The sequence below is a fragment of the Monocercomonoides exilis genome (genome assembly GCF_001643675.1).
Source record: "Monocercomonoides exilis strain PA203 chromosome Unknown scaffold30-1206723, whole genome shotgun sequence".
Classification (NCBI taxonomy): Eukaryota; Preaxostyla; order Oxymonadida; family Polymastigidae; genus Monocercomonoides; species Monocercomonoides exilis.
In genome coordinates, this window is record NW_027150575.1 from 604,126 (window position 1) to 625,552 (window position 21,427).

At 30.9% G+C, this 21,427-nt stretch overlaps 4 protein-coding genes across 4 annotated transcripts; 2 read left to right on the forward strand and 2 right to left on the reverse strand.

Annotated features, from left to right (window-relative positions):
• The first annotated feature begins 17 nt into the window (after window positions 1-17).
• On the forward strand, window positions 18-6,756 carry MONOS_8990 (uncharacterized protein). The gene is made up of 16 exons (XM_067879446.1): window positions 18-67; window positions 136-392; window positions 447-588; window positions 654-884; window positions 1,040-1,249; window positions 1,494-2,058; window positions 2,312-2,551; window positions 2,782-2,878; window positions 3,097-3,377; window positions 3,571-4,161; window positions 4,359-4,449; window positions 4,695-4,788; window positions 5,026-5,123; window positions 5,401-5,490; window positions 5,700-5,829; window positions 6,010-6,756. Exons 2-16 carry the CDS (start codon window positions 172-174, stop codon window positions 6,172-6,174), a joined length of 3,246 nt encoding a protein of 1,081 aa, XP_067725140.1. The 5' UTR covers window positions 18-67; window positions 136-171; the 3' UTR covers window positions 6,175-6,756.
• Window positions 6,757-14,662: 7,906 nt separating this feature from the next.
• Window positions 14,663-16,278, reverse strand: MONOS_11608 (TSET complex, TPLATE subunit A; the record flags this gene model as incomplete). The annotated part of the gene is made up of 4 exons (XM_067864154.1): window positions 14,663-15,634; window positions 15,696-15,778; window positions 15,997-16,186; window positions 16,254-16,278. The coding sequence occupies 4 exons, from the start codon at window positions 16,276-16,278 to the stop codon at window positions 14,763-14,765; spliced, it is 1,170 nt and encodes a 389-aa protein (XP_067725141.1). The 3' UTR covers window positions 14,663-14,762.
• Window positions 16,279-17,200: 922 nt separating this feature from the next.
• MONOS_11607 (uncharacterized protein) lies at window positions 17,201-18,076 on the forward strand (the record flags this gene model as incomplete). The annotated part of the gene is made up of 1 exon (XM_067864153.1): window positions 17,201-18,076. One exon carries the CDS (start codon window positions 17,201-17,203, stop codon window positions 18,074-18,076), a length of 876 nt encoding a protein of 291 aa, XP_067725142.1.
• Window positions 18,077-20,201: 2,125 nt separating this feature from the next.
• MONOS_11606 (uncharacterized protein) lies at window positions 20,202-20,621 on the reverse strand (the record flags this gene model as incomplete). The annotated part of the gene is made up of 1 exon (XM_067864152.1): window positions 20,202-20,621. One exon carries the CDS (start codon window positions 20,619-20,621, stop codon window positions 20,202-20,204), a length of 420 nt encoding a protein of 139 aa, XP_067725143.1.
• Between the last annotated feature and the right edge of the window lie 806 nt (window positions 20,622-21,427).

Here is a 21,427-nt window from a genome sequence, read left to right on the forward strand (position 1 = left end):
TTTTTTTCTCCCATTTTACATTTTTGAGATTTTGAAGAAAAGCATCAAATATCGCAAGAGTTAAATTGTGCTATTTTCTTTTTTCCCTAATATTTCTCATTTTATCTTGAAAATTCATTTTTGAAAAAACTTCAGGGAAATTAGATCATTAAAGTATTTTATTCGATTTATATGAATAATGTCTGTTCATTAGAACAAAAAGCGTTGTCTAAAATTGCAACAATACCAAATACACTTGCGGATTTGGAAAAAAGGCTGATTCAGGTTAGGGCTGACAAGCAACGATTGACATCCACTCTTCAAGCATCAGTGCATTCTCTTCTGACTGAATCCGGGCTGGCACTTAATTGTTTGAAAAATTGTAGAGATCTTTCCGCAGAACTTGATCAAGGGTATGCCTTTCCATTTTTTTCATTGATTGTGTAGCTATTTTTGATATTTTAAAGAACTCATGATTCCTATTTGTACTGCCAATCTTGTTCTGAAAAAATAGAAATTTTTCAAAAAGCAAAAGGGTTGGTTATCAAAAAGCGAAACATAGAAGCAACTCTTGAACAAGTTAAGGCGCTTTTTACAACACCTCTACAAGTTTGCATTTGGGAAAGTATTTTCATCATAAAGTGTAAGTTCTATTTTTGGAAAAAATTTTATAGATAAAAAAAGTTAATATTCAGCTCGAAGATGAAGAAGAAAATCTGTACATTATTTATCAATCACTTCGTGCTTTAACTGATTTGCGAACAGATCTTCTTTCTGTGACAAATGGAGTTCGAGAGGAAGATTTCAATCGATGCTACACATATTTCAGTGAAATTCCTCAACTTGTTGGAAGATACAATGAGCGAGTGACAAAAGCAATTGAATCATTGTTCAAATTCTGTGAAGTATGAAAGATTATTTGAATCCTTAAATTTTTTGTATTTAAATTGTTAAAATTGAATACTCATTGTTTTTATCTTCTTATTTCGTTTTGGTAAATGATACTATGGCTTTTGTTTTTAATTATTTATTTATTTTATCTCGATGTTGTTATTTTTAGGATAACGATGAAGATAGAATTCGTGATCTTATTGCAGTGATTGAATTTGATGAAAGATGCGATGACCGACACTTTCTGTTTGGACAACGCACAATTGAGCCTTATGAGTTTAATGTGGATCCTCGCTTGATCCGACCTGCAAAGCAGTTTTTTTACATTTTGGCAGATGTCATCAGAGACAGAATTGTGAACACAAGAAAAGCAGCATTTGTATGTTTATTTTGATGCATTTATCTGTTTTTTTTTTTTTTTTTGTTATGTCGTTGAAACAAGCTGTATTTTTTTATAGCTTTCTTTTTGTTAAATCTTAATTTATTTTTTTATTTCATCTCTTTTCTTTTTATCTTCCTGATCATCAAATGATAAAATAACTATCTTTGTTGTTATTATTTTCCGGCACATCACTTATATATATATATATAATTATTTAATATTATTTAATTTTATTTCCTAGGAGAACGACCCAGAAACTGTCAGTTCTGCGCTCTTGTCGATGATTGATGACGTGGCGCTGTTCCACAACAAGCTGATGCCTCTGGTGGAAGACAGAGAAGATCCAATTGTGATTACCATTCCTCCGAGTGTGGCTGAGAACTTGATTGCACAGGACACGAGGCTGAAGCAGCTGTCGATGGAGAACAAGCACAAGAAGAAGAACGAAGGGGACGCGAGGGCGAGGAGGAAGAAGGAGAGGAAGAGGAAGATTGAAAGTGCAGAGGGAGAGAAAACACTGGGAAGAGATGCAGCGCAGCTGACTTCTTTGTCTGACACCATTTCATCCACTTCTTCTTCCTCTTCCTCTTCTTCTTCTTCCTCTTCTTCTTCTTCTTCTTCTGAAGGTATGCTATTTGCCGATGAAGAGGAAGAGGTGTGGACCTTCTGCGATGAAGACGACAGCCTGTGGACAACATTTGTGATTACATTTGATCAAATCATGGCTGAGAACTTTATGATTCTGGTGGATGTGTTTGAGACACAGGGGAGACTGCAATATTCGACTTCTTCCATCATTAAATTGGGTGTGTGATTTGAGGAGAAGTAATCAAGTGAAGAGAGAAAAAAAAAGGAAATAAATTATTTGTCTTTTGTTCTTCAAAGGATGAAAGGAAGAAAGGAAGTTTTATTTTTGATTGCCATGATGTCTCGTTTTTCTCTTTTCATTTCTATTTTATTTACACCTTTTTTTTTCTCTCTTCTATTCAAAATTATTTCACTTATTTCTTCTCTTCCCTTCCCTTCTCTTCTCTTCTCTCCCCTCCACCCCTCCTTCAGTTGAATTCCCTCATCTGTACAAAGAGAAGATGCTCACAGCAGGTGTCTCAGACGAGCTGCTGGGTTCAGAAAAGCTAATCAGAGCAGTCAGCGGGCTTACTGCCATCTACGTGAGGAGCGTGATGGAGAATGCGAACGAGTCGTTAGACAGAATTTCGAATGATTGTGTTCAGCTGGAAGGCGATTTCATGATTACTGATGCTTTGAGCACACTACAGATTAAGCTGAATAAGATACTCGGTGTGTTTGGTTTATAGATTGTTTCGAAGTGAATGGAAAAAAAAAAAAATAAATGGGGGAGGGGGTGAAGAGAGAAGAAGGGCTTTATGTGGGGAATATTTGATGACTTTATTGTTGAATTGCAATATTTAATATTTATTTTGAATGAAAATGTTTTTCTTTCTTTCTTTCTTTCTTTTTAAACTTTAACATTTTATTCTTTTATGTGTTATTTCTGTTTTATTGTTCAGAGGAAGCAATGCAGTATGGAAAGTTGCTACTGGCAGCCACAGTCATCCCAGTGTATAGGCAGATAATTGAGCGATATCGAGATAATCTGCTTGGAAAGTGTGTATTTATTTGATGCCTTTTTATCAAATATATATAAATCTTCTTATTATTGCATTTATCATTTTATTTACTAATATTTTAAATCCAACTTGAAATTGTTATGTTTTCAATTAAAATACATTTGATTTATTAATTCATAATCTTTCTCTCATTCTCTTTATCACAATTTCTCAATTTTTTTTTCTTTTTTTTTTTGATTATCACCATAACCGCAGATTTGAAGAGTATTCGACTCAGATGTTTTCTGTGAGCGATCTGAAGAAGAAAGTGGAAGAGAACAAGAAGATGTACGAATTCCCAGCACCTTTCCACATGATCGTCGCCATCAACAACTCGTTCGAGTTTGGGATGCAACTGCTGGTGGCTGTGCCTGCTATCACAGACATCATCGAAGAAGGGATCAAAGAGAAGGCAGCAGCCGATGCTGCAGTGAGAGAGGCAATGGAAAGGGCGGCGAAGACAGAGGAGGCTGCCGCTGCGGCTGCTGCTGGTGGTGGTTTGATGATTATTTTTTGTTTATTTTAAATAAAATAATAAATTAAATGTTGGTATATTTATGTGTGATTGACAAAACTTCTTGTTTTTCATTCTGTTTGAAAATGAAACAAAACTATCTTCTTCAAAATGTGAATGAACGCTTATTTTCCTTCATTTTTTATTTGATTTACATATTAATTAATTTTATTTAGCTGGTGCTTCGTCTTCTTCCTCGTCATTCTCATCTGCTGTTGCTGGAAGTGGCACAGGAAGCAGCCTCGAAAAGCAGAAGCAAAGGATTGCCTCTGACATCTTGTCAAAGCCTGCTCCATTCACTTCATCTTCAACAACACCTTCTTCTTCCTCCTCCTCTTCATTCTCTTCTTCTTCCTCCTCTGACTATCTATCAGAATTCAAAAAAGTGAAAAGAGGCTCAGAAAAAAGGGGAAGCGATGATTTTTCCGGCTCTTCCTCACAAAACAGCGGTTTCTCCTCTTCCAGCTTGTCTGAGTTTGTGAAGAAAAAACCCGGCACAGCGTCTGTTTTTGAGTCCTCGACGTCTTCCACCACGTTTTCTAGTTCAGCAGACGATAACTTGTCAACAGTGGTTGTGGCAGATGCAGATGGGACGCAGTTTGAGCAGGCAGACAGCAGCACAGGGGAAGATGGGGAGGAAGGGGCGAGTGCTGAGTCTTCTGCCCCGCCGACGGAGATACAAGTGCTGCAGACGACGGCGCTGAAGCTGGCGCAGTCGATTAAGCAGTTCGAAACGCTCAGGGAAGATATTGAGACGATTGCAAAACGTGTGTTGTGGATCGAGTTTATCTTTTGATTGGTTTTTTCTTTCTTTTTTCTTTTTTTTTTTATTTAATTTCAATATTATTGTATTTATTTTTGCTATTTATTTTAAAAATTTTCGTTTTTCTTTTCAAATTCTGATGAGCATTTATTTTCAATTTATTTTCTTTTCTGTTCTATTCTATTCTTTTTGTTTGTGTAGTGTTTGATCAGCAAGGCTCAGAGCTGCTTAATCGGTTTGTGGATGTTGCATATCGCTATCCATTCACTCAGGGACAGCAGACTGAATCATGGTGTGATTGCATTCATCCTTTTTATTTATTTATTTATTTATTTATTTATTATAATTCTTTTCTTTTCTTTTCATTTCTTTTCATTTCTTTTCTTTTCTTTTCTTTTCTTTATTCATTGATATTCATATATATTAATTGTTTAATTTCTGTGGAAATGTGTCGAATTATTGTTTTTTTTAAATTATTATTATTATTATTATTCCAAATTAATCAAAAAATTATTCTTTCGTTGTGTTTCTTCATAGGCAATTCAAAGGAATGAAGAAAAACATCACGACTTACCAGGCTTTCTTAGACTTTGTGAAAGATCGCTGCAAGCAGAAAACTTTAGATACATTTGTATGCTAACATGTTTATTGACTATTACATTATTTCTCTTTGCTAATTGTAATTATTTGTATCATTTGCATTCATTTCTAAAATACCTTTTATTTTTTTTTTTTTTTTTTTTTTTTTTTTTTTTTTTGGCGAATGATATTTTTTATTTCATTTATTTTATGTTCATTTATTTTTATAAATAAAATAAATCCATCTTTTCTTGATGGACATCCAATTCATCGGGATGGGATGCTTCAGGCTGATAAGCTGATGGATAAAATTGTGTCTGGATTTGTCCACTCGTTCCTTTTTGACAAGTTTCAGATCGACGAGTCTTCGTTTGATGACTATGTTGAGTATGCAATTGGATTTTGGTTGCATTTTTTTTTTTCGGTTTATGAGAAAAAACGAACGGAATATTTTATTTTTTATTCTGTGATCGTTTCTATATGCATTTATGATGTGAGCAAAATTCATTCGTCTAACTGATTAATGCTTTGAAATTGAAAAGAAATATTTTTATTTTTTCGATTGATTATTCTTTTTTGATGTTTTTATAACTTGTTTATTTTTTCTCCTAATTTTTAATCTAATTTATTTTATTTTATTTTATTTGTGATATTTTATTTTCAGTGCTTCTGAAAGGATTCTGCGTCTAAATAATAAGTGGGAAATGGACGTTGAAACAGCCATTATAACACATGTCCAGGAATTTGTGCAAGCGTTTGTCATTTCTTTAATTTTTTCTTTCTTTCTTTCTTTCTTTCTTTTTGAACTCACATTTGTTTCTGAATAAATGTTTTATTTTCAATGATTCATACTCATCTTTCCTTTCCCTCTTTTATTTTTCAAATAATCTTTTTGTCTTTTGAATATTTTATTTCTTTGAAATTTTTTATTCTTGTTACTATTTTATTCTCTTGTTTGTGCAGATGCGTGAAGGATCCAATATCAGACATTCTTGTTACTACAGGCCTGACAAAAATTGTGGATATTATCCCTGAATTTGACGAGAAAAGCGCTCTTGCCTTTGTAAAAAGGTTGACAATACAAAAAAGCAATGTATGAACGTAACTTCGTAATTTTGAGATTTCATTGTTATTTTTTTATTTAATTATGCATCAAATTATTTAATTTGATTTTTCTTTTTCAAAATGAAAAATGGATAAATATATATAAATATATTGCATTGAATGCTTCCACACAACGTGTGAATAATGATCTTTTCTGCCTCACTTTCAGGCTACTGCCATCACAAATTGTATTAAAGCGAACTTTTCTGATAATCGATCCTCTTCTTCTTCTTCCTCTTCCTCTTCTTCTTCTTCTTCTTCTTCCTCTTCCACTTCGACATCTTCCTCTTCTTCTGCTGCATCCAAGGTTCGGTCATTCCTTGGATTTGGTTAGTGGCTTCCTTTGAAAGCTTGTTTGTTTTATTCGTACAATAATAATTTTTTTTTCATTGCAATCCTAGCAAATATATTTCGCATTTATATTGAGTCAGTGCAAATATTTTTTGTCTCCATTTTCTTTTTCTTTATTGATATTTTTAGTGAAATCAATTCACGCACCGTCTTTTCAGCGTTGTTGCGTTAATATTGTGCAAATTGATATTTTGTTTGTGTGTTTGACATAGTGTCAGAAATTTATCGGTACCCAAAAAATTAATCGGGACCTAAATTTTCTGGCTCTCAAGAGCACTTTTAGAAAAAAATTAATAATAGAAAATTATTAATATATTATAATATACTATTTCTGAAAATATTTTTTCTTATTTTAATTTTTGTGAAAAGATCTGGTGTTTTTTGTTTTATTTTTAAGATCAAAGACTTGCTCGTATTTCAATGAGCTTTTTGTTCTGAGATTTTAAAGTGATGCTATTACTATTGAACATAACTTCTTTATAATTTTGGTTATTTTTCATTGTTTGACACTTCATTTTTTAATTATTTTTTCCATTTCACGATTTTTTTAACAAATTGAAGAATTCATTTGAATAAATAAGTTTTTTCGTTAATTAAAAAGCGAAAATACATAAATTATCAACTAAAAATGATATACAAAAGGAAGAAAATCTTCAATTTTTTTATGATCGAGATTATTATTCAAAAAAAACTTGTTTTTGCGTTTTTTTATTACCTTTGCTTCAAATCATATTGTTTTGTTTTAAAATTTTTGTAATAATCATTACATTCGTTTTTCCAACTATTTTTCAACATTAAAAAAACAAAAAATTCAATAATCACCACAAAATCTTAAATTTGTTGAAATTGAGTGAAATTGAAAAAATAATAAACAAACGAAGTGTTAAACAATGAAAAATAACCAAAATTATAAAGAAGTTATGTTCAATAACAATAACAATACTTAAAAATCTCAAAACAAAAAGCTCATGAAAATACGAGCAAGTCTTTGATCTTAAAAATAAAACAAAAAACACCAGATCTTTTCACAAAAATTAAAATAAGAAAAAATATGGCAAGTTACAAGTATATGGACCATCGATAAAATATTTTTTATATATTTATAACGAAACAAAATGGAATATTAATTAATTTAAAATTAGTTATTTTTGTCGAAAAAGTGTTTTTTCAACTTTCCATTTTTCTTTTGATCTGTCCCATAACTTTTTCTTGTCTTATACAGGTTTGAAAAATTAATTTTATTTAACGAAATATACTATATTCGAACTTTAATGTTATTTGAATAGAATTAGAATTGATAAAGCTTCTAATAGCTTTAATCGGAGAACGATGAATCCGCTCTGCAAATTAACAGCATTGTTCATTTGAATCGGGCATCAAAAGATAATCACAGAGAAATTAAGATGGACTGTGTTTATGCATTGAAAAAAACAACAGAAAGCAGAGTTGGGAAAGCTGAAGACATTTGGAAAATGGAGCAGTTGACGCAGTTTTGGAAGAAATTGAGCGACCAGCGTTGAAGGACAAAATTGCACAAGTGTGAACGTAATTTTAGATGTTCGTTTCAAGAAGATTGAAAGAAGGAGATAATAAGATGGAAGAAGTGAAAAGAAAGACATCCAAAAAGAAGACATGTGGATGGATGGAAGAATTAAAGAACGAAGGTTGTATCATCGGGTTGGACCATTACATTGGTCGAGATATATTTGGAATCTCTAATTTGATAAAGAATTATTCGGATTTTTTTTCTATATTTCTAATTTTTATCAATAAATATACACTCCATCATTTAATATTTCCATTTTGTAATTATTCATGTTAAAGGCATATTCACTCGAAAAATAAAAGAAATGTGATTTGCAAAATAGATGAAAGTGTTTTCTCAAAAAATATCAAGAATTATTATGAAAAATGAACATTTGAAAAAAAGGAATCTTTAAAAAAAAAAAGAAATGAAAAAAAATCGATAGAGAAAGAATCAATCCTGTCGTAATTTTCTGTTTTATGGAAAAAAGAAAAATAAACCGCTTCTAAAAAACAATCAAATAAAAGAAAAACTCATCCAATTCAAGAAAAATCTGGGCTTTCAAAATAGAAATTTTATAAAGGAAAATAATGGAGTATAAAAAAACACTGGTTTGTTATTTCACACTTCATCAGATATTTGAGTTACAAAATGAAATTCCTCTTTCTTCTTCAGATATTCACAAAATAATCGGAAATATTCAATCACAATACACAAAAATATTTTTCTTAGAAAAAAAATACAGTTTCATTGAAAGTTGTGATGATATCTTCGGATCCTTCTTCTTCCATCTTTTCAAAAACCTTCCTTTTCGTTGACTTTCTTTCCTCTTCTTCCTTATCATCTTCCTTCTTTTCTTTCAATCGTCTTGAAACATTCGTAAAGATTTGCAAGCAATGAAACATCAAATTGAAATTTAATGTTGACTGCTGTATCTCCTCCAAATGGAGTCCAATAGTTCCGCTTTTCAAAAAGTTATAAGTTTTCACATCTTTATTTTTTGCTGCTGCTTGAAATACATATACACATTCTCTGCGAATCCCTCTGCAATCATCCCCTTTTCCTGCTCAATGAACCTGGACAATGTTTTTGATCAGCACCACATTTTCTTCATTCTTCAATCGGCAACTGGGAAAATAAATCACGACTGTAGCAACCCATCTCTTCAATGAAAGCTCTTCGTTCGTTTCTCTTCCTCTTCTTTTTTTTCCATTTTCTTCTTCTTTTCTATTCCAATCGATGCATTTCATCAGCTCTTCCAATTCCCTTCTCACCTCTCTTCCGAAATGCAGCTCATTCATAATAAAACCTTCCAAGCTGTCATCATGGAAGATTCTGTTTATAAAAAATAGCCATGCAGATTGATAGGCCAGATACGTAAGATTTCTGTGTTTCTGTTGAGTTCGATGATTTCTGTAATTTCCTTCAAGTACAGTTCTCGTTCGATAAACTAATTTGAAATAAGGGTGGAAAAAGCAAACATAATAAAAATGAATAACTATGTTCATTCACAAAATCCCATTCAGCTCAAAGCCAGCAAGGCAATTTCCACTTCTTTTTGTGTCTCCTCGTTTTCCTCTCTGCTCAATGAAGCTTTCAGAAGGCACGGTACACAGGTTGAAATCAATTTCAAAGGTGGAACTCCGCTGTGAAACAAAAGATAACATTCGCAGAAGTCAATAAGAAGATGATTGTTATCTTTTTCCTTTTTTTCTTCTTCAATAATTATCTTATGCAATTTTTTGCTCAGAGAAGATCTTTTTAAAGACAGATTCCATACATTTTTCAGCTTGATGCTACATCCAATGCGCCTCAGCAAATAAAAAGCATTTTCCATTAACATTTTCCTTTCTTCAATCATTTTTTCTATTTTGTTGAATGTTTCTTCGTTGAAAATTGATTTGAATTCTTCTTTATTCATTCCATAAAGTATTTCATTCATTTCTTCAATTTTCTGCTTCTGTTCTGCTTCAGAGAATTGTTCCAACTGTGAAAGTTTCACTAAAAAAAGTGAAAAAATCTAAAAAGAAAAAAGAAGCATTTATTATTTAAACCAACTATTTCTAATAACATTTTTACAAACCCAGAAACGTTTGTGTTTTTGAAGGTGACTGTGAAATCGCAAAATGATTTCAACAGCGTAGAAATATCTTTTTTCGAATCACGAAAAATTGGCATATAACTAAAATCAAATGGTTTTTGACAAAATCCTCACAAATAACGAATAAACCAATTTTTCAAACCTGTATAAAACAAGAAAAAGTTATGGGACAGATCAAAAGAAAAATGGAAAGTTGAAAAAACACTTTTTCGACAAAAATAACTAATTTTAAATTAATTAATATTCCATTTTGTTTCGTTATAAATATATAAAAAATATTTTATCGATGGTCCATATACTTGTAACTTGCCAAAAATATTTTCAGAAATAGTATATTATAATATATTAATAATTTTCTATTATTAATTTTTTTCTAAAAGTGCTCTTGAGAGCCAGAAAATTTAGGTCCCGATTAAAAAAGGCGATATGATAAATTACTGAACCTAAGAATGTTTTGTTGAAAAATTTTTCTCTGCTTATTTCTTATTATTTCATTTCAAAACGCAAATGTTGGTTATCGAATTATTTTCATTTACCACTGAGAAATTCGAAAACATTTCAAACGACTCGAGAAAAAAAAATCATTTGAAGTTAATATGGTGAAAAATACGGACTTTCAAGCTTTTCAAGCACAAAGAATGAAAAAAATCGATTCACTCATAACTTTATCTATCATTCTCAGATTTCAATTAAAATTGGTTTTTCTAATCTGCAAGTTGTCATCATTGATGTTATTTCAAAAAGTTTTGTGACATTCCATGAATGTCAAAAAATAAACCCATTTTTTTGTATTTAAAGAACACAAAAAGCTTATCGAAAGAGTAAATTTTTCAATGAAAATGCCGGAAGTCAAATATTTTATCCCATATTAATTAACTTTTATTTTCGAGGAATAAAAACCATTGTGAACATCTTAATTTTCATATCAAAGAGAATTTTAAATGTGTTGTATTTATTGTCATGAACAAAATTAGGGAAAGGGACAAAACCCGGGAATGTCTTATGAAAAACGCATAAAAGAAAAAGTGAATTAATAAAATTGAAATTGAAAATAGCTATCATTTTCCTATTTCTCTTCAAATTTTCGATGCTGTCTTTTTTTAAAAATATGAAATATCAGAATTAATTCAATAAAATGAATGGATCACAAAGTATTTATGTTTTTTTTTCCTTCTTCATCGGAACTTTAAAAAGTTTTCGCAACAGCAAAGTTTCTTCAAATGAAATCAAAAGTTGAAAAATTTTATTTTCTTCTTTCAAGAAAAGATATCTTACACAGAAGAATTATTTTTTTTGTTATGGTCCCTTCCTCTTTACTATATCGACATATCTCTTCATTGAAAAAGGGAAGAGATCAATAGCATATATGAAGGCTATATTTATTCAATATCGAGGAACAAGAAGAAACTTAAAACTGTGACAAATCTCTATTGCCTTCAAAGAAAAAATAAAAATCAAAGACATTGTTTGAATTGTTTGACTTATATTCAAATATTATCTTTGAACCATAAACACATAATGTTATCACGCCGAGAATGAGATGAAGCGAAAAAAACATAAATGAAGATGACATCTGTGAAAAGACGGAAATCAATGAAAAATTAGCCAGACGATTCATTCAGAGTAGCAATGTTTAACAAATGTCAAAACCAAAATAAAAAGACAATAAAGGGAAACTGGCATCCTCTTCAACAAACATTTCGTCACAGTTTTCTTTGTTGTGTAATGAAATGATAACAGAAAAAAATCAGTTCAGATCTGATGTTGAATTTTCATGAAACTGGAATATATTTGTGAAAATCTGATGACAATTACGTAATCAATCGACAAGATAAATAAAATCCAATTTTTCATTCGTGACAACTCTATCCCAATACATCTTTTTTTTTTCGAATGTTTGCTGATTGCTCCTTAATCAATTAAGCGATGCAAAAGCCTTTCAAAGTTGTCTTCAAAGATCCAATTTCTTTTTGATTTCGTAATATAGAAAATAATTATCAAAGGAAGCGGTTGATAACGAAAAAGAACTGTTGAGAAATAATGTTGAATTGACCATCACCAACGAAGACTCGTTTCTGAAACAAAGTGGGGAAAACAATTCTATTTCATCTTATAGTGACTCTCCTTTTCATTCAATTTTGTTTTGTTATTTATCTTTTGGATTTTGTTCAGTTTATTTGATTTTTTCTCTTTGTATCATACATGAGAATGTTTTTTCAATCAGGATTTTGAATGTTCATTTATTGCCACAATTAAGAAAAACTTGTTTTAAAATATTGCATGAACGTTTTCTTCAAATAAATATTAATTTCTGTTGATTCATAATAAAAGATATCAGGAAGTGGAGTCAATTGTTGAAAAACTCCTCAATTGATTAGACATTCCCTGGTTTTGTCCCTTTCCCGGGTTTTGTCCATAACTATATATGTATTTGTTTTAAATAATGATTCCTGTTTTTATAATATGTTGTGAATTCGAAAAAAAAATTTTTTTTTCTTGTATAATTCTCACTTTCAATTTAAATTCTATTTTCTTGAGATTAAAAAGCACATGTTATCAAATCAAAATGTTTTATCACATTTTAAAATAATATATTCACCGATCAATGATAAGAAATTGTCAATAATTTTTCATTTTCATTGTCAGATATGGCTGATCCATTTTGAAATCACACTTTTTTTCGAATTTTGATCAAAAATTTTTATCTCAACGGGATTTGTGCCAAATAATGTTTTAGCAATAGCAATATCATAAACAATAAGTGTTCCCTATTACAACTCATTTTTTTCAAAATCCCATTGAGATTAAAATTTTGATCAAAACTCGAACGAAAAAATGAATTCAAAAAGAATTAGCCCTTTTGTTTAATTAACTTAAACATAAAAATTTCATATGTGTGATTATTTTTGAATACATATTTTTTCTTTCAAAAAATTATGATTGAAAATTTCTTTTTATTATCAACAAAAGAACACAGAAAATGGAAAAAGAATGCAAAAGATATTTTTATCTTATTTGAGGAAATTTTTTTCACTTCAGGCGCTTTCATTGAAAAATTATGCACTTTTCATCGAATTTTTTCGACCAAAAAACAGACTTTAAATTTGTCCATTTTTTGACATTCGTGAAATGTCACAAAACATTTTGTTATTTCATCAATGGTGCCTTCTAATGGATATGAAAATCAAATTTATTATAATATCTGGTTTAGTTTAAAAATGTTATAAGTGAAGTAATTTTTTTTGAACGTTGTGCAAATAAAGCTTGAAAGTCCGTATTTTCCCCCATATGATGAATTGTGTAATAAAAATACAATTTGAAATAGAATTATGTTTCCAGATTGACATTGATAATTCGTGTATTTTAAGTTATTAAAATATATCCAAGTTCTTTTTCATCAAATTGATTTATTTTGAGTTTGCAATACACCAATGTTTGTTTTATTGCGACAATTCGTCTGAATGAATAATTTCAAATCTTTTATTTCCATTATCTCAGTTATGTATAAGCAACATATTTGTGAAAGAAATATGGTCAATATGTGAAATTGTGAGAAATTATTTATTGAAATTAATATTCGAGTTATTTTTTTTTTGATCATTCCTTTTCATGACAATCATGTATAATATTCTGTTAGTAATGATTCAAAGCAAAATCATTCAGAATATCTTTGTATTTCCTCAAAAAACACTGATTAATTTAGTTTTATATATTCACCCAAAAAAATAACAAATGATTGAATGAAATCAAAAGCTCAATTTTTTTTTTCAAATTATAAAGCTCAAAGTGATTTTTGATTGCAATGCATGTTCAAGAAACAAATCCATTTTGTTGTTTCATGAAAAATTAATTTTGCTAAGCTTATTCTTTAAAATAAGAAAGGATTCCATGTTAATTTTCAATAACCGCATTTTTTTTCAAACTATTGATGTTAATTCATATGAACATGCAAAGCTAATTGTTTTTTTAAAGAATTTCTTTTTGAATTTTTGTTTGTAGATTTTGTAATCAAATCATTTTGAAATAACTTTCATTATTAACTGATTTGGAAACCAGGATGTGTTGGCAAAGGAAATGGAGAAGGAAAGTGCTTGCTTGTTAAAATGATCATTCATTTCGTGCTCACTAACAAATACAATTGGACGATGGATGTATTGCTACGGTGTTCCGGCTTCATTCAAAATGAAGGAACAACAACAAAAGGAAAAAAAAAAAAAAAAAAAAAAAAAAAAAAAAAAACTCTGCTGTTCTTATTTTGAGAAGATCATTTGAATGAAAGTGTTTTGAGAATGGAACGAAGAAATGCTCAAATGAAAAAGGAAGAATTTCAAATGACAACCGAGGGAATGAAGAGAATCATCAAAAGATATTCTTTTCTGACACAAAACAAGTGAAACGATTGTGAGAGCTTTTTGTGCTGATTGGAAGAATGGACAAGCAGGTGAATAAATGAGAGAAAGAATTCCATTTTGATTGACTTCTTCAGATAAATTTTTTGTGAATCGCAAATCGCATTTCTTCTCCTTCTTCAAATACGTTGCTGCTTTATTCTGCAATTTCAACATTTTCGATTGGTTTCTTCAGCAAACAATTCTTTCTTCATTTCATTTGTATTCTTCTCCAACATCTTCATTTTTTCATTGAAAATTTAATCATAAAGAGAACAAGTTAAAGAGTTCTGATGATTCAAGAGGCAATGAATGAATAATTGAATGCATTGTTGTATAAATAAATCTTGTTGAAGAAGATGGAAGGTAATGATCCATTCAATGAAGATTCTCGATGGAACTTATTGAAAAGAAATTCTTTTTTTCATTTTTTGAAAAAGGAAAGAAGAATATTTTTAATAAAAATACAATTCTTGTTTTCTTCACATTTTGTGAAAAAATGAAAAAGAAAAGAGAATATAATTTAAGAGTTACAATTTTTACTGAAAAGAATTTGGCTAAACGTTAACAAAATAATCAGAAATTTTCAAAGAAAAAACTTCACAATAATTTTCGTTTTGAAAAGAAATCACTCCATAAAGGCTTGTGATGGTATCTTCATATCCTTCTTCTTCCATCTTTTCAAAAACCTTCCTTTTCGTTGCCTTTCTTTTCGCTTCCTCTTTTTCTTCTTTCTTCTTTCCATCCTTTTCTTCTTCCTTCTCTTCTTCCTTCTCATCATCTCTCTCTTCATCCCCCTCATCAAACTCCTCTTCTTCTTCCTCTTCTTCCATTTCATCATCCTCCTTTTCTTTCAATCGACTCGAAACAAACATAAAGAAACGCAAACAATCCCAAATAATATCATCATCCAAAGTTGATTGATTCATTTCCTCCAAAACAGCATCAATAGCTCCGCTTTTCAACAAGTCATCAATTTCCACATTTCTATTTTCTGCTGCACGTCGAAGTGAATCGAGACATCCATTGCAAATATCTTTGTGATTGTCCCTTGATGCTCGAATCATTTGAACAAGGCTGCCTATTAGTCCAGCAAGTTCTTCGTCCCACAATGTGTATGAGTTTAAGAACTCAGAAATCACATCGAACCATCTCTCGATAACAAGCACTTCCTTTGCTTCATTTTCTCCTTTTCCGTCTTCTTTTCTATTCCAGTCAACACTCTTTGACAGATCTTCCAGTTCTCTTCTTGCTTCTCTCGCGAAATGCAGTTCATTCACAATCACTTCTTCCAGCTTTCGTCTTTGTTTAATCTGTCTATTAAAAAGTCCCATGCAGACTGATGGGCAAGTTTTGTAAGATTTCTTTGTTTCTGCTGATGTTCGACGATTTCTGTAATTTTCTTCAAATACAGTTCTCGTTCGATCAACTAATAAGAAATGAGGGAAAAAAAAGAAAATACAATAAAAATGAAATAGAAGTGTTCATACTTGAGTTCCAACATTGCTCAAAGCCAACAAAGCCGTTTCCACTTTTTTTTGTGCTTCTTCGTTTTTCTCCTTGTTCAAAGAAACTTTCAGAAGACAGGGAACGCAAACCGGAAATAGATTTGAAGAAGCCCACCTGTTCAACAAAAAATAGCATTCGCAAAGGCTAACAATATAATTTTCATCCTTTTCTTCTTTCTTCTTTTCTTCTTCAATAATCATCTGTTCGAATCTTCTTCTCAGCGAAGATTTATCAAATCATGGATTCCACTCGTTTTTCAGCACATTGCAATATCCGACACACTTCAGAAGCAAAAGTGCATTTTCCATTGACATTTTCTTTTTTACTATCATTTTGTGAATTTTATTGAACAGTTTTATTGTGAAAATTGATTTTAATTCATCTCCATTCATTTCATTAATCATTCTTTTCATTTCCTCCATTTTCTGCATTTGTTCATCTTCTCCGCAATCTTCAAGTCCATCAAACAATGCTTCAAAATTATAAAGAAAGAAAGAAATGCAGTTACCAGGAATTCAAATGTAACAATGGATGCAAACCAGTGAACTTTTCAGTGACGTTCATTTCCTTCGACTTTTTGTTAAACGCATCGTTCAAAAGACATCAACATTTTAACCAATCCAAATGAAAAGAATAACCGAGACAGAGAATAAATGACAAATATAAAATTTACAAAACTATCTGGAAAATGTCTTTTCTCATACCACGCTTTTAATGAAAGCACTTTTGGCAAGGAATTGCAGAGAAAAAGAACGCTTAATCCTTTTTGGTTTGCTGTTATGGACGTTTTGATCAAAAATTTTGCAGAAATACAGGAAGATGAATAGAATAATTAGATATTATCAAATTCATTTTTTATATTAAATTATCCTATAGATCCAGCGAAGTTAAAAAATTATGGAAAAGAATTCAAAAAAAGAACATGCAATTCACACTACGAGAATTGGAAAAAACATTGATGAAAAACATTTTATTTCAAAAAAGTTTATTATTTCGGCATTAACACACATTTTGGCAATAAGCAAAATCAATTTTGAATTCTTTTCATGAATATTTAATTTCAAATTATGAAAAGAGAAACCTGCTTTCTGAACGAAAGCATTGGAGATCGAACAGATTTTTTTTAAAGAAATATTACGAATTAAAAAGATTCCATTTCCAAAGATACGAATAAACAATGATAATATGCAATATTTGAATGGTTTCACTCAATGAAAGAAGAAGTAATTTTTTTTAAAAATAGAAGGAGAAAGAAACAGTTTATCATTCATGAAAGAGATTCACTTTGTTTTGATAAAATAAGATTAATTAAAAGCTGTTCCGAAAAGGATTTTGTCAGATATTATCAAAATTAATATTCTTTTTTAAACAGAAAAAAGGCTTGGAGGAGAGCACTTGTGTGTTCGTGTGTTTCTTCACTTCGTGATTGCTTACGAGAATTGATGGTGGAGGGATGTTTTGCTACGGTGTTCCATCTGCATTCAAAATGAGGAGCCTACAGTTTATTTCGTGCTCTGCAGCATCATATGGAGGAGGATTGGATTTCAGGCCATATCAATCAACAGCTCCAAGCAACAACCTTTATTGCTATTTCTTCTTCTTCCACGATTGCAGTTGCAGTAATTCTACTTTATATGACCATGATGTGTATTTCTATGATGGATTCAATCTCTTTGATTCGAATAATCCGTTCTATGAATCATATACAACGAATAGCAATGATAAGAGAGTGTACTACCAATATTATAACGGAAACAACTGGGTGTATCAGGAAACACAAAAGAAGGGATGGCTGAAGGAAGGGATGAAGGATAGATTAGTTGGGGTGAATGGGAATGACGCAAACAATCTGTGTGGGATGAGTGAGGCAGCGCCGTGCAAGACAGTGGGGCATGCAGTGGGGTCGAGCATGGCGCAGCTGAGCTCCACAATCACGTTGCTGAGTGGGAGGCATGTGAGCGAAGAGAAGACGATCAATGTTGGGGAAAAGAAGATTTCCGTTGTTGGGAGAGGGAAAGCAGCGAGTGTGATTGGGACGAGTGAGCTTTCGACCTCTTCAACAACGTTGTTTAGCGTATCTTCTGGCCAACTGGAGGTGGGGCGTGTGGGGATCGACCACAACGCGACAAGAAGCTCATCGCCGAGTATGTTTGTGGTGTCACTGGGGAGCGGGACACTTTTGCTGGAGGATGTTTTGATCGACTCTTCTACATCAGGAGGGAGTGGAATCTCGTCATCAGCGTTTGAAGTTGCGCTGAGGCAGTTGAAAATGATTGATGTGGAGATAGAATATATGAAAATATCACAACCTCTTTTCGCTGAACCATCATCAGCAGAATCAACAAAAGGAGAAAGTTGCTGATGAATGTGACAATTCGGAATGTGAATCGTGCTGGAGGAGATACAGTGAGTGCTTTAGCCGATCCAAGTGCAAAACCCGATCCTTGCAAATATTTCTTTTTTCGTAAAAAATTATTTTAACTTTTCAAAGAAGCTATCTGGTGGTGAAATTACTTTTAACAAGTTCGCATTGGTTTTGGCAACAGATTTATTCTGTGAAGTTTCGGAATATTGGATTTTAAAACAATTTTCTAAGTTAAGAATATTTTCTGTTTTCATTGAGAAAGGATAAAATAAGAATTTTAAAAAAATTACCTGCGTGCTTAAAAATTGAAAAATTACTAATATTTTAACAATTTTTTATGATTTGAAATTGTCTGCAATTATTTTTCTCTTTTTCTTTGTTTGATCATGCCCATTAAGATGCGAAAAACAAATCCAAAGTTCTTCAGCATCTTTGAAAGATGTTTGCGACTATAACTTTGAATGTTTTTCGATGGAAATTAAGTTAAATAATTGTTGAACCTTTAAAATGCCCAGTTTTAATTTGTTTGTATTTAAATTTCAATTTTTATTATTATTAGTTTAATTCTTTGTTTCTTATGTGTATTTATCTTTATAATAATTAAACTTCGATACGCCACTGAATATAGAATTCATATTTAATATGCTCAATAAATCTGAATTATTTTTCGTTTTTATTATTGCATGTTTTTAAAATTGAAAGATTTGTATTGTTTGGAATCCTTTCGATGATAATGACATTTTCATGTGAAATAGTGTTTTATTGTTTGTTAATAGATAATGTTTGCGAAGCCTATATTTCCATGAAAAAAAATATTTTCACCGTTTTTATTTTTCAAAAAATTTAACATTTCTTAGCAAATATGTATTTTTGTTTCATTTCAAACATAGATTATTGTTGCAAAAGCTGTTTTTTCTTTTATAAATTATATTATTGTGTTTCAAAAAATGTTATTTGCTTTGCTTAATGATTATTTTAATTAGCTCTTGTCAATTTCATTTTTCATACCAATTTTTCTTCTGAGGCAAATGTTGTTGACAATAACGTAACAATAATGAAAACAAATAATGCACAAATCTTTTCATCATTAAAGTATTTGCTGAAGATGATAAAACTTTATTCAAAAAATGTTATTAGATCAATTTATTCATTGAGTTTCTTATGAAGAAAGATTTGTAATTTGGTGATTATTTTTTCACATCACAACATAACATTAATAATTATTAAGTTTTGCAAACTTGAAGAATAAATCTTTGATGTTTTTATCCTTGTCATTAATAAATAATGCCTTTGAAATATTCAATTATCAATTTCGAATTTGATAATATGGGTGATTTTTTTTGTTATCATAAAAAAAGATCAAAAATTGAAAAAATAAATTCTAATGTGGTATTTATTGATCAAAAATCAAATTGATTTATTGTAAGTATTTAGCTTTTATTTCTGTAATATATATTTGTTTTATGTATATATTCAAAAAAGCATACCTTTTTTCATTAAAAAGAGTTTTTTGATCAAGTTTCAAAAAAAAAAAAAATGAAAAATCAATCTTTAAAAGGAAAATAAAAAGTTACAGTATTTGTATTGTTATACAAATGCTGAAAGAACATTACAAATAAAGATTGGAGAATATTTCAATGAAGATTAGAAAATTAAAAATTTTAAAGGATGATAAACGTTTGTTTTCTCCAGTTCTTCAGCGAAAATTGTTTTGTCATATCTATCTTCCAGCTATGAGGCTCAACAGTTTCAGCAAAAGTTGAACGAAATTGATGAACATCAGATAACGCTAAGAACAACAACTATCTCCACCTATTTGCTTCTATCTTTATTCTTCCTATTTAATTCACTTCTTGCTTCCTTCTCCATCTGCCACTCATATTCCTTCCATTTCCGCTCTTCCTCAACTTAATCCTCAATTCAAAAATACCACTAAAATTGAAAACTTCCCTCTCCAATGTTTTCTACCATTATTTCTCCACGTCAATCTGTTATTCAAAAACCTTTTATTGATATTGATTGCTCTTTCTTCTCTTCTCAATCCAATATCCAACTAAATTCTCTTCTTACTTCCATTATTCTTCCTTTAAAAAATTTTTGCAATATTCTCTCTGTCTCGTTTTCATTTTCCATTCATCTTTGATAGTTCCATCATCCTCAATAAGCACAATATTTTCTTCCTTTCTTCCCTTTCCATTATCAACTGCACCAAAAACAGCATCATCATAACATAGCTGAACCAAAAAACTGCAACCAATGGTGGGCGCATCTCATTTGCCTCATCTGCCCCTGCCAACACATTTTCTGTGAGTGACACCATCTTCTCCAGCTGTTGTGTGAGCGAGGATACAAGTTCTGGAGGAAGAGGCGGCGCTCTCATGATCGAGTACAAGGATGATTCAGAAGTGTCATCCACAACCTTTTCCATCACCAATATCGTGTTTTCAGCCAACAAGGCCAGCGTCGGAAGAGATGTGTATTTTGTGTGCGAATCCCTTGTCGCTTCTGTGAAGGAACCCTTGTTCGCCTTCATGCTCAGCATCACAAAAAAATATAATCCAGTTGTTGGACATGTTTGAACAAATGCATTTGGCAACTGGAATGTCGATTTGATAATATTTCTTGATGGGCAGACATCTGACAATAAATATGTGGATAATCATCTTGGCAACAAAGCAATGTATTGCTGGCTATCAAAAATACACTTCAAGAGCACACACAATGCGAAGGAGCTTCTGAAGAAGGCGCAGAACATAAGACAGAGATTTTTGAGTGAGTTGATTTGTCTGTGGATTTATGTGTGTGAAAACCAAATGGAGGAATGGAGATTATATAAAGTTGAAGAAGAAGAGGTAGCAACAATTGGAGAAAGTGTGGAAGTTCAGATGAAGTTGAATTGAAGCGAAACGATTAATCCTCTTCTTTTCAGTATAGAAAATCATTATTATTTCATTCACCACTCCTAAAATATCTTCTTTTCTATCTTTCTTATTAAATTTCATACGGACAGCGCCATTCGTTGTCAAATGTTCAAACCCTTCTTTCCTCTCTTTAACTTTCTCTATTCATCATGAAACATTTTTTCACCAAAACATTTGTTCAATCACATTTGTAACAATTATCCAATCACACTTCTCCCTCTTCTCCTTCTACATAACAATCATATTTAACAAGAATAACTTTTTCTTCTTCTTCAATTGCTCCTTCATTAACTTCATCTTCATTCATTTTATCTCCTTCATCTCCTTCCCCTTCTCCTTCTTCTTCCTCTTTTTATTCCTCCTCCTCCTCTTCTCCTTCTTCTCCTTCTTCTCCCTCTCTTTCTTTCAACACATAAGAAAATAGATC